This window comes from Pinus tabuliformis, chromosome 2_2 (genome assembly GCF_031772625.1).
Source record: "Pinus tabuliformis cultivar Carrire ecotype Pingquan chromosome 2_2, CPIR1, whole genome shotgun sequence".
NCBI classification, from domain to species: Eukaryota; Viridiplantae; Streptophyta; class Pinopsida; order Pinales; family Pinaceae; genus Pinus; species Pinus tabuliformis.
In genome coordinates this window covers 852,483,369-852,497,001 of record NC_142300.1, presented here as the reverse complement: position 1 = coordinate 852,497,001, position 13,633 = coordinate 852,483,369, and the positions used below count along the sequence as shown (strand labels likewise).

Below are 13,633 nucleotides of genomic sequence, written 5' to 3'. Positions count from 1 at the left end.
AACTAAAACATAACAACATTTAGGCTCCCTTACAGGAGATGGATTCATAATGTTTCCAAGAGCATAACAACATTTTCAGATTATCAAGTGTTTTTTTAAAAATGAATTACAAAAATGAACAAATTGACAATTCTTAATTGTTGTAGATGAAAGCACATTAAGCTCTTTTACAAGAGGTCATTACATAACATACTATCAAGCTTAGCAACAGTCAATATTGTTCAAATAATAGAAACTAAAGCATACAAGAAATTACAACAAAATTGAAAGAGCATACCAGACATTTTAAAGACTAAGTGTACATGCTTGGCAATGGGGGCCCTCCATGCTTCGCTTGCACACTTGAATGAAAACCAGTTAAGAAAGCTTGAATAACAACATCAACATAATCCACACAGCACAATGAAGGTATCCAAAAGCTCCAAATTTATTAACTTCAGTCAAGTAGCATTCTTCCACAAAAATAACATGTCTCTTACTTCAAGTGCTACATATTTATACAAGAGGTTTGATAACCAAAATTACTAAAAATGCTCAAATCAGTTTCTGAGATCCTAGATAAGTTCTAATAGGTCGAATTCAACCTTCAAATCCATGAAATATGAAGAAAATCCCTTAAAATCCAAAATTGTCCTGATTTATTGCCAAAAACAAGGGATTTTCTGAACAAGTGGCCTAGTTTGACCAACGTTGACCGGGCACATGCGAGGCTCTTTTCTGAAGGCAGATAGGAATTTATCCATCCTTGGAAATTGAGGATCATCCCACATATCTCGAAATTCATCCAACTATCCTGCACACGTGCGAAGCTTGGAGCTATTACAGGAAGTTGCAACATCCTGTAATTTCTGCTAAAAATTTAATTTTAATGCCATACTTTGTCAAAATTCAAATCATGAAAAGCAAGTGATAAATGTACCTGATGTAATCAATTTCAAGCAAATATGGATGATGTATGAGAGGCATGGAAGAAAAATAGAGGCAAAATATAAGTTATGTGACTAAAATAAACATCAAAAAGTGACACCCCATAGATACCTTTCTTGAAAGCACAACAACACCTGCCACTGATAGAAGTTAGTTACTAGGAAACCACAAGATTTCTGAGTCAACCATAAGTGTAATGCCTGGAAAGGTACATGCTTCCATGATATGCCCCTGGATAGTGCTAAAAACAACCTGAATGACTACAAATGTATGGCTACTAATACAAATGCTTTGACATATCCTCATATATCTTCCAAGTAAATCCACTGTATGACCCTGGAATCATGCTATATGACCCTCATCCATCACAAGGGGTAACATATCTAATGGACAACATTTCATTTTAAAGTACTTTTATGTTTATTTGAACATAATGTGAAGCTCTTATCTTAGAATCTTTTAACTTCTACAATGAAGATGTTCTTCAATTGGTTGTGGCAGGGAAGAAAGTTGTTCTTGTTCCTCTATTCTTTCGAAACATATTTCTTGGTGTTGATCTTTGTAAAGAGACTATGGATCAGATAAACCTTAAAGCCTTTTATCCGGCTTAACATTTTGTCATTTTCTAGTGTCTAATGGTACCACTTTCCTACATATATATCAGATTTCAATTTGTTTTTCCTTGCCTTAAGCTAACCAGGTAAAAACAAATCAAATAGCCGCTTCTTCTTCTTTGAGCTACAACTATTGTTATTGGTGGTTGACCTGAACTGTTTGGTTAATGATCACTCTCTTAATCTCAAATAGAATTGAAAGTATCAAAATGTGTCAAAGTACATTTGATGCATGCTTTTATATGCATGTTTGCTGATGCCAGATTGGCACCAATACAGCAGAACTTGGCTATCTAGGAGTTCCCATGGTGGTGGTGCTGCCAACGCATATACTTCAGGTACTTTTCAAGTATCTATGCTTCCGTTTGATCATCACAGCTCAAATTAAACATCTCCACGTACTTATGTTTTGGGAAATGACAAGAACCACATTATAATAGGGATGGATTACAATGTTGACTGACTTAAGCATTTTATGTAAAAGTAAAACCCAATGGGCAATATATTTTATATTCAACTGTGGTGTATGGGAACGTTTTTCTGTTTACGTCTTTATAGTTTAAATTCCAGGTGATGTTTAATGGCATGACCTTCAATAAACATAGTAAGGTGATCAGGTTCCATTAGTGTGTGAGCTGAGTGTGATATCCTAGAGAATCAATGAGATACCAAGAGTGTGCCATTTTCTTTTCTTGATGCATTCACCATTCAGACAGATAGGTATAAATATGAACTTATTTTTGTTAAATGGTTGAACTAGGTTTTCAGGGGTGCTGCAGGAGGATTGATGGGTCTGTTGTTAAAGGTACCTGGAATGATTGGAGATATGGCTGCACATTTGATAAATTTTATGAAACTAAAGACTTTTGGGTTTGTTTCATGGCCCAACCGGTATGTTTCATCTTAAATATATCTCAGATTTTGACAGAATTATTTTGTTCCCTCTGAAAATCATGCATCTTATATTACACTAGGGAACATTATGGTTATATCAGAACACTTGTATGTCGGATAGGTGATCACAATATACACTCCCTCTCCCATTGTAGGAAAGAACAACGAACATATCCATCTTACCACTAAATGAGAGAGAGTCTACATCTTTCCTTGACATGCTTATTCTAGCTTGATTTGTGCAGCTATGCTAGCCTGAACAATGTAAACTCACAAGGAAAAGGTTAACAGGATCATTACCGGAGGGCATTTTGCACCTTTGTCTCCAAGGAAGAAGAATCCCTATCATCCAATTATGCTCCATATCTCTTTTTCATGCTATCTATCATCTGTGAAGATCTCAAAACCTCTCCCTTGTGATTGAGATACCACAAAATCTAGTAGGCCTAGTACAAAGCCTCACTAGGTAATCTAAGTCTTATGGCAACAAAGAGAGCAGCCATGATTTCCACCTCAATGGCCTCTCTCCTGCTGTTTAGTTGTGGATATTTTTCCCACAAGGGAGGCTTCCCAAACAAGACTTATGTAATATTCCTCCTTGGGAAAATCCCAAAATGGCCACTGCATTTTTCAGAGTTTGTATAGTTTTCAAGTGAGGGCTTGGGTCAACAATTTGATGAAGGAATGCCCACTGTACTTTCAGAAATTTGTTTAATTACTAGTGAAGTCTTTCACGAAACAGTGTTCTGAAATACTGCTGTAGGTGTAATCTTTTTGGGGTTTGGTTGGAATGAGTAGACAATGCCCAAATTAACACTCAAGAGAGTATTTTATGATAACACCACCATATTTATAGTTAATGCAACAAGAATAACATCGCTGATATATTAAAAATCAGTCATAAATAACCAAGCTTGTCACTGATATATTGTTTCAGGTGCACACAGTGGTCCATCTAGAGAGTCAGAGTCATTTCATTTCACTAATAAACAGGTACAGACTTCATTAAACAATGGAACCTGGTTTTAGACACTGTCCAATAAGATTATAGTCAATGTTGTGAAAAGCGCGAGCGGGATTAAATCGGCGCCGGGAATGAAGCGGAAAAAATCGGAAAAAGCGGTAAAAAAGCGGAAAAAAGCGGGAAAAAAACGTTTGGTACAAAAATATTCTTTTTTTTTTTCATTTTTTTCAATTTTTTTAATATCTAAACCATCTACAACATAAAATAAATACATTGACACATAAATATGATAAAAAAACTAATATATAAGATGTTTAATATCATTTCTAGCGCTAAAATCACACATAACATTGAATCATGTCCTGAATAGTAAGTCCTGACTCCTGAGTCCCAACTCAGCCTCAAAATATCAACAAAAAATATGATAATGTATCTCATCATGTCATAATGTCATATACAATAAAATGAGGTCTAATCCTTTTGATTTCCTTTGCCCCTCTTGCGAGAAAATGCCACAACTTTCCCTTTCCCTCTAGATGTAGGATGCTGGTGCCTGTGCTGGTGGAGATGGTAGTGGAGTCTGATGTGCTCTAGAAGCTGAAGAACTAGAAGTAGGAGCTATAGGAGGTAGACCATGTCCTCTACTGGTGGCAGGGATAGCCCGAGCAGGTGGTGTCACCTGGAAACATTACAATCTCCCAATCCTGAAATCCTGAAAAACTGATAAGTCTGCTGGATTTTAAATGAAATCTAAAATTCTACTTTCTCCATATGAAATCCAATGAGGCTGGAACCACTCTCAAACATCCTGAGTCATTTCATGGTAATGTTAAAAATTTAAGTAAAAGGAAGAATTTAACATTACCATGAATAGCATATCCATACTAGGGCCTAGACTTGATCATTAAGCTGCCCCACTCACAAATTATTTGTTTCTTTCAAAAAAAATTGCATGAAAAAACCCAAATGACCAAATGAAAAACCAAAAAAAAAATTATAAAATCGTGCTGCCCTGACACCCCGAGCTTTTTTCGAAAAAATCGGCAAAAAAAATTTTAGCCGCTTTTTTCCCATAAAATGCGCGATTAAATCGTCTTAGGGAAAAAAGCGCGATTTAATCGCGCTTTTCACAACACTGATTATAGTCCCCATTCAGCTTCAGCATGTATTACACAGTAATACATGTTAGCTACAGGTGGGTACTTGGCCTAACCTCACCATTAGCCGTCCAAAAATATGCACTTGATTAGCTGGGCAGAAAACAGTTTCTTCTTCAACATCTTACTCAGCCAATGAAATGGAGAGATATTTCTGCTCTTCTAGCAAGTAAACTCATTTCTCAGACCAGCAATATGGTAAACCACAAATGCTTGTTAATTCGACCCTTCTTAGTGTTGAAATATGTAACTAGGTTCAGTCTTCATAATGACATATGTAATCATCATTATATGTATTTAATGGAAAGAGAAAAATAAATTTATTATTGTTATTCTTGAGGCATGGGTTTTGTTACCCACCATTTTGTGGATGATATCCCTAGGAGAAATTTCTTTCTCCAAGATGGTCCTCAGCTGGTAGCCAACAGTGCCTTGCAGCCACCAACTAGCTCATTGGGTCATTTCTCCACCACTTGAAGCAGCCATGTGGTCCCTCACCCATCTACCATGATCGTATGTTTGAAGGTGGGCCTCCCAAACCTAAAGGTATGTCTTGTCATTTGGTAATTGAGTATTGTAGTTTGCTTATCATGGACACTTTTGGGCATGAATTAATGGGGGGATTCGGCAGAAAGAATGGGCTAAGTTTGTGCTCTTGTCCCCTAGACCCCTTTTTTGGATGTTAACCTTGGATTTTAGCCCTGTGGGATCTCTTTTATTGACCATTTGGCTTTAGGGATGGTACTTCATGGGAAACCCTAGTTTTGATTGCGTGGTCCTGCTCCCTGATCCACATATATTGCTTCCTTTCCACTCATTATAACCCCATTCATCATTTCTCCCACCTGGGTCCATAGTCCTCCACTGGGTCCACGTAGGGTTAGCTTTACCCCTCCCTTGCCCACACCTTGGGTTGGGCCTGGAACGATTTCTCGAAGGTTGATGCAGCTGAAAAGAAAAGTAAAAGCATAATTGGCCACATTCAAAAGGAAAACATACCACAAAATGCAAAATATGGTCATGACAAACACATTTAGCACGTGGGCAAAAGCCAATACATGAGGTCTACCCCATTATCATGGCCATTTCCCTAATTCTTATAGGCCCTTGATGAGCCTCCTTTATCATTTAGGATCCTATGATTGTCCCAACCCCTGGTGGGCAATGAACCGCCCTACCTTAAAGGGGGTATCCACTGCCATATATCATACATCATGCTTTTACCTTTTGAGCCCCGAATAGTTAATTAAAGAAAAATCATAAAAGGCAAAATGCATATAAAGAAAGGTGGAAAAATCAAGGCCAGGGCACCTCATGTACCATGATTGCTCCCTCCTATACATTATGTACGCAAATGTGAACTTCCCTTTTACTAGCTATCCTTGTACCCTAGCATGTGGCCCATCGCTGCCCCTTTTCATTCTTTACTCTATTCATCTCTTTATCACATCCCACCACCTTTTAAAGGATGTACCTTGGACATATTATCCCAACTAGAAGTAGAAACTGGGATACTTGTCTAACCCCATTTGGAGCTTGGAGACATTAGCACATGCCAAGGCCCATTATGGAAGAGCATGCCATTATGAAGTCCCCACCTGTTTTCCATTGTTCGTAAGCTCTGTTGACCACTACGTGTCAACGAGCCATAGCAGGACATCCCCTATTTTCGCTAGAGGAATAGCGCCTGATCGACGTGTCCATGTCATTTAACTATTATCATCAGCCTGATCATCATGTTATAATGTAAACCCATTTTACATGCGTATAATGTAAATAATCTCAGCAGATTTGTGTCGTGTATGTAATTGCCTAGGTAAATCTACTTTTCTGGTGATGATCTACATTCTGGAAGGTTTTTTGTCTCATTGATCCATTCTCGAATGGTCAACAGAGTTTAACTTTAGCCTTACTCCAAAGCCGGAATGGATTTTGTCACTGGGATCTTAAGCGAGTCCTAGTGTTATAGATCGAGTCTATGTAAAAGTGATTTGGGAATAATCCTAACTATTCGGTTAGGTTATTTTATTACAAATTACTTCGTCAGCTGGATTATATTTGTGCCGTAGAAATGGGTAGTTTGTGAGGGTCTTTTTCAAATGGGTTTTCCCCCTTATGATGTAAAAATATGAAAATTATGATGTAAAATGCCCTGAGGGTTGGAAAAAATAATTTATCCCCTCATAGGTTAATTAATTAAATTTTCTGGCCCAATCTTTTTTTTAATCCTAAGCCAAAAATTTAATTAATTCTAGGTCCTAGGTAAATTTAAATTATCCAAAGGAAAAATTTGTCGGTCCTTAAAATTCAAATTTTAAAAGGTCTCGGGACTAATGTAAATTAATTATTTTGCTAAATTTTAAGCCTTTGGTCCTTGGGGTTAAGTCAAAGTCAAAATTTTGAGGAAATTAATTCAAAGATTTAATTTTTGAATTAATTAAAATGCATTTAATTGAAAAATTCGAATTTCCTCAAGAATTTAAAATTTTGACGGATGAGATTAAAAGAAAGTTTGATCTTCATTAATGGTCGAGATTGCTTTGACAAGGATCACTCAAACTAGCCATTGGAGGATTTATCTTAAATAGGAAGTCATTTGTCAGTCAATTGATCCGACCTTTGAGTCATGTACTAAGCTCTCAAACTCTCTTGTACACTTTTTTGAATTAATGCAAAAGCCTTTGGGGTTTCAACGTGTTGTAGTGTTCCTCTTCATGAATTTATGGTAACACTGTTTTAATTTCTGCTTAATATTATGTGAAAACTATCAATCAATAACTCTCTTAGAATAATCTGAATATAAGTATCTTATTCAGTTTGTTGGATTTAGGGTAACATTTTTAATTTTGATTGAAGTAGCAGGTATCTTTATTTTTTCAAAGTTTTATTGTTGTTCTATTTCTCTACTTGATCTGATGGTTTATCTAGTGTTTGCAGAATATATCTTAGGCTCTCTTTGAGTGTTTGGGGATAGTCTTCGGTTGGACTAGCCAACTCTTAACACATATTTTCTGAAGAGCCTACATATAAGCCTTAGGATTTATCTAACAATAATCTTTTTTCTGTAGGGTGTTTTTGGGTTAGTACTTTTCTAAAATCTCAAAATCTTTTAAATATTTTGTGGAACTTTTGATAGATATGGCTATTAAGAGCCTTAGATTATCAGATCTAGGAGCGGAGTTGGACTCATACTCAAATCTGATAGATTTGTAAATTATTTATATAGATATGCTATTTATTTGTGTAGATCTGATTTTTTGTAACATAATTTTGAATTTTAACACTTGGGTTTTTGGGATTTTCTCTATTTTTGTACATATTGGGTATTGGATTTTTCTCTTTCTACTTGTGCAGGAATAGATCTAAGAAATTAACCAAGAAAATCTTTAGATCTGAGCTAGATCTAGACCCCGAAGGGCAAGATCTGGGCTCAAAGATTGTTTGCAGGAATGGATCTGGGAAATTAGCCAAGTATATCTTCAGATTTGAGATTTTTCAAGCAAATCTGGGGGTTTTGAGACAGATCTAGGCCCTAGTATCTTCTCCCAAATATTTTTGCAAGGCCAGACTTTAAAGATTTTGCAATAAATTTGAAGATCTGAAGCAAAATAATTGTTTTTAGAACAAGGGTTTCAACTTTTGGGGCTCCTAAGCCCAGATCTGCCTTCTCCTAGCTCAACACTAGTTCTATTGGGCCTAATGCTAGCTCTCGTTGGCCCTAGATTCCCCTTGCTCCATTTCCGATTTGAATATTTGATTTTCTGAAGCTAATTATTGGTGGGTTTTTTGCAGAAAATTTGGTAAAAATTTGTGCTTCAAGTATTGAAAGTTTTTGGCAACTTGGGCAAGTGATCTTCAAATCCTAAGGCCTAAGGGTTTGATCACTAAACCATTTTTTTTCTCACTGTTTGCTACAGAAGTCATATACCTTTCTAATAGTGGTGAAAAACACATCTAAGTGGTTTGAAATTAACTAAAAGAGTTGTTAAATACATTAATAAGTCATTTATATTTGATCTGTAACAAAAATTTGGCTTAGATCTACATTTTGGGTGACTGTTATCTCTGAATAATTCTGTTTCTGAAGTCTGAAATATAACAATGGCAAAATTTCATGTGGGTTAGCCTAAAATCAGTTCCTAAGTTGTCTAATACATTAAGGAATTAATTTCTTGAGTTGGGCATTCATCATTAGGCTTATTTCATGTTTTAATTGCTGGCTGTAATAAGTATATCAGATCTGATATAATTATGGAAATCACATCATAACAGGTTGAAAATTTTTGATAATTCATGTGGACAAGTTTGGAAAAATTTCGGTAAATTTTTGGCATAAAGATATCATTGATAGCTTACTATTTTCATTGTCATATTGTTGTTGTCATAAAGTTTTTCTTACTGTTGTCCTAAAAACTAATTTCTGAAAATTAAGTACTTGGTCATGGAATTGTGATAAAATGCATATCTTTGTTTAATAAACAAAGTATTGTTCGAGCATTTGATATTTATTTGTGAAGACGCTTTTGTTATCTTTGAGCTATAATTGCATTTGAAAGAATCTAGAAGATTTGAAGTAAGCTCGTGGTCTAATTATGATATTGCTAAGAAGTTTATCTTTCAATTTTCGTCTAGTGAAGTGAACATTCATTTTGACAATTAAGGGCTTTGATATATAACTCTGAATCAGATCGTAGCATAAGCACTTTTCATCATTGAATCTAACTTCATCTCATCATCTCGTGCGTTTGCATATTAAGTTAGTTCTACATAACTAAAATTTACTTCCAAGCATAAGCGTGGTCGATAGAGGGATAGGTATCCATCCATGTTTGCTTGAGAAACCTACTTTTAATAGGACTTAAAACAGTGACCTTGCAGTCGTCAGAGCCACAACGCTTTGCAGCACTAGAGGCACCCGGTATGTTAGATTTCAGGAAAGGTATCGTTAATCACACCTTAGTGTGCTTCACCTTATCTTCTTTCTGCCAATTACTACGAAATCAAGCTCAATATAGAAAGGATCGAAGGGTTATAAGTTATAACTTAGATAGGCATTTAACTAAAATTAACCAAGATTCTTGCATCTTGTATTAGCTTTAGGATCTGCACTTCATATAAGATAGTCATTTATCCAAACAACAGTTGCAAATCAATTACTTGGTCCTAAATTTCCTAGCAAGATAGTTGACTCCATAAGGCATTAGCATCAATTGCTTAAAATCTAATAAAATCCTATAAATCTTGCTAAATCTAAATCAAATACTTGGTCGCTTCGCTGTGTCTCCTGAATTGACTGGTTTCCAACTAGTTCTCCTTCATTCCATTTCCGTAGGGTCTACCCCTCTTAGCCTGCTATAGGGAGACAACTTAAACGAAGAGATTGGGGATTAGGGTGACAGCCCCCGATCTGAGGCATTGTTGTAGTAACTAGACATTTTGTGCGACAACATTTTTTGGCGTCGTTGCTGTGGATATTTTATTCTCGGTGCTTCAACGACATTTTATCTTCATTCTCCTCATATCATCTTTATCATTTTTACTGGCAACGACAACATTTTTTGGCGCCGTTGCTAGGGATATTTTATTCTCGACGTTTCAACGAACATTTCCTCATCATTCTTTTCATTTCTCATCTTTTTGTTTGAGCCAGCAACGACAAAATAATTTTTTGGTGCCGTTGTCGGGGACCAATTTATTGAACCTTGGCTTTACAACATTCATTTTTCATCTTTCTAACATTCATTTTAGCCGGCAACGCCAACATTTTTTGGCACCGTTTCCGGGGATATTTTATCCTTGGGGCGCATGAGATCTCCAATACCCAGAAAGGGTTTTGGCAGATTCTAAACAGTTCAGGAGATATTAAAATAATTAATATTTTTATTGGAATCCCTAAGTCTAAACTTAGGGAAAATAAAATATTAATGTGTATTAATATGAAACTGTGTTAGAATGGTCCAAAAGACATGGACCAAGCCAGATTTAATCTTAGCCGTTGATTAGGGACTTAATCTCGACCGTTGATTTGTCAACGAGAAAAGTATAAGAGGAGGCTTGAGGGTCACTTGGAGAATACACTGAGGGAGACCAGTCAGTTCCATTTCTGGAGCGGGTTTTGCTGAGAAATTGAACCAATGGTCTGGAGAGTAGTCAGGAGGTAGCAAGTACAAAACAGAGAGACAGGAGATTAGCGCAGAGAAAAAAGAGGCAGACGCAGGGCCAGAGGAAGTCACGTAGAGGTTGCAGGAGTGACGCAGAAGACCAGAGAGGTTGCACAGAGCCTCAACAGGCTGACGTAGAGGGTTTCAGGCTGACACAAAGGGTTTCAGGCTGACGCAGAGGGTTTCATGCTGACGCAAAGGGTTTCATGTTGACGCAGAGGGTTTCAGGCAGACGTAGAGGTCAGTAGGCCCTACGCTAGGTTCAGAAGAAGTGCTGGAAATTTGTCTATCTGTGGGTAAGCCAGTTTGGCACCCTGTTGTACTAGAAAATTGCTGAATAATAAAATCCTCCCTTGCTGCACCGGTTTTCCCACATTGGGTTTTCCGGGGACATTAGTCCAAAACAACTGTGTCAATGTGTGCATATGTTTGTTTCTGTATTACGACGTGATATCTGCAGCAGTATTTATTTTAATGTTTGTTGAAGTAATTTCATGAATAACTTATGATGAAATAAGTAGGAAAAGTAAATCAGTTGCTGCAGTGATAAAATTTCACATGGTACCAGAGGAAGTAATTAGAGACAGAAAGGAAAAATCAGTTATGGGTCGAGACCACGATGCAAAGGCATCCACCTCATGGAACTCACGCAGATTTTCAGAAGATTGCACAAGAGAGAGATTTCAATTTCGCTATGTTGGCATCCAGTTTGGAAGAAGTGGCGTGCATGACTAGTGCTGCATCATCAAAAGTATGGTATATAGACAGTGGAGCCTCATGGCATATGACGGGAATCAAGGAGTGTTTCTCAGAATATCAAGAAGAGAAGATGAACTTTCAAATCACCAGGGGGAACAAGGCAAAGTGTACTCGAATTGGAAAGGGTACCATAGTTTTTCAGACAAAATCGAGAGAGCGGTTTCGTGCCTCAAATGTGCTGCATGTACTAGGATTGGGGATAAACTTACTTTCCGTGCCACAACTACAAGGCAAGGGCTATGACGTCTACTTCATCAAGGAAAAGTTATACGTCAAACACCCGAGCTGGAAAAAGAAAGTGCAAATCAGGATCAAAAGAAATCGGTTGTATAGATTACAACTAGAATCTCCAATGACACTAATAGGCGGTCATGGGGACAAGAACTGAATGAACTATGACACAAAAGGATGGGTTACTTGCACCATGGAGCTTTGAAAATTCTCATGAGCACTATAACAAGAGTTCCGGATCTAAGTACGGAATGAGATGATGTATGCAGGGGATGCGCTCTAGGAAAGTATGCCAAGGTGACATTTCCTAGGAGCAAACACAGGGCCAAGAGTATACTAGGACTAATACACTCAGATATCTCTAGACCTATGTCCGTCAAAGCTCTCGGCGGTGCCGAGTATTTCTTTACCTTCATTGATGACCGCTCGAGGAAAACTTGGATTTATTTTCCATAAACCAAGGATGAGGTTTTCTGTCGATTCAAGGAATTCAAGGGTCTAGTGGAGAATTTGACCAGTAGGAAAATAAAAGTCTTGCACTTAGATAATGGTGGAGAGTATGTCGATAAGGACTTCACTGATTATTGCGCTAAGGAGGGTATCAGAAGAGAGTGGACAACTCCCTACAATCCGGAGCAGAATGGGGTGGCAGAAAGGAAAAACAGGACTATTGTAGAAGTAGCTAGGGCCATGTTGTATGATCAGGATATGCCAAAATTCCTATGGGTGGAAGCATGCAACACAACTGTCTACGTTCAAAACAGGACTCCTCATCGGGCATTGGGCAAGATTACTCCAGAGAAAGTCTTCATTGGGAAGACACCTGAAGTCAGTCATTTCAGGATATTTGGGAGTTTAGCATATTGTCGTAGATCCGAAGAAAAGAGGAAGAAGCTAGATCAGACTACAAAAAAGGGGTATCTAGTGGGATATAGCGAGAATGCTAAGGCATACAAAATCTATCTTCCACGGAGCAGGAAGGTAGTAGTACGATGAGATGTAAAGTTCATGGAGGACAGAGCTTTCAGAAGATCTTGTGAAATGCCTTCCGAGGAGCAGTTGAAAGAAGATCCATTGGTCATGCCTCTTCAACCAACGGAAGTGAAGAAGTCTTTCTTAGGTCAGGAAGATTCTCAAGATGAGGAGGAGGAGATAACAAAAGCACCTGCTGGTAGAGGAAGAACCAGCAAGGAACATTGTCAGATTCTACGTGATGCAGAGAACTTCATCGGAGAGCCAAGGAATACTACGAGGGAGTGAAAACAGCCAGATAGGTATCAGGCTTTAGTAGCTCAAGATGGGGAGCTTGCAAGTTTCAACGAGGTAGCTCAGCATTAGGTCTGGCTAGATGCGATGGTGGAGAAGTATAACTCCATAATGGTGAGCAATGTCTGGGAGATAGTGTCAAGGCCTCAAGACAGATTTGTGGTAGGTTCAAGATGGATCTACAAGATCAAATATGCTACGGACGACAATGTTGAAAAATACAAGGCCAGGTTTGTGGCTAAGGGGTATGCTCAAAAGGAAGCGATTGACTATGAGGAAACCTTTGCCCCGGTAGCTAGGGATACATCTATTAGGACTATGATATCTCTTGCAGCCCAGATGGGATTGGAGATCCATTAGATGGATGTCAAGACGACATTTCTCAATGGTGTAATAGAAGAAGAGGTCTACATTGAACAACCAAAGGGCTTTGAAACTCATGAGTAGAAGTCTCATGTATGCAGACTGAAGAAAGCCCTGTATGGGCTGAAGCAGGCACCAAGTGTGGTATGGTCGAATAGATGGCTACTTGCAGAAGATGGGGTTTGTCAAGAGTGACACGGATCTGAATCCCTACTATCTGGTCGTAGAGAACGAGCCACTTATCTTAGTATTATATGCGGATGATCTCTTCCTGATAGGATCATCCAGACTCATTAA

The 13,633-nt window shown here is 37.8% G+C and overlaps 1 protein-coding gene across 4 annotated transcripts in view; it reads left to right on the top strand.

The window, feature by feature from the left end:
* Positions 1-13,633, top strand: part of LOC149195646 (uncharacterized) — a 452,486-nt gene that overhangs the window by 308,586 nt on the left and 130,267 nt on the right. For all 4 annotated transcript variants that reach the window (XM_089408655.1, XM_089408656.1, XM_089408653.1 and 1 more), the window contains exons 10-11: positions 1,805-1,879; positions 2,302-2,432. In XM_089408655.1, coding sequence (XP_089264781.1) covers positions 1,805-1,879; positions 2,302-2,432 — 206 coding nt within the window. The remainder of the gene's footprint in view (positions 1-1,804; positions 1,880-2,301; positions 2,433-13,633) is intronic.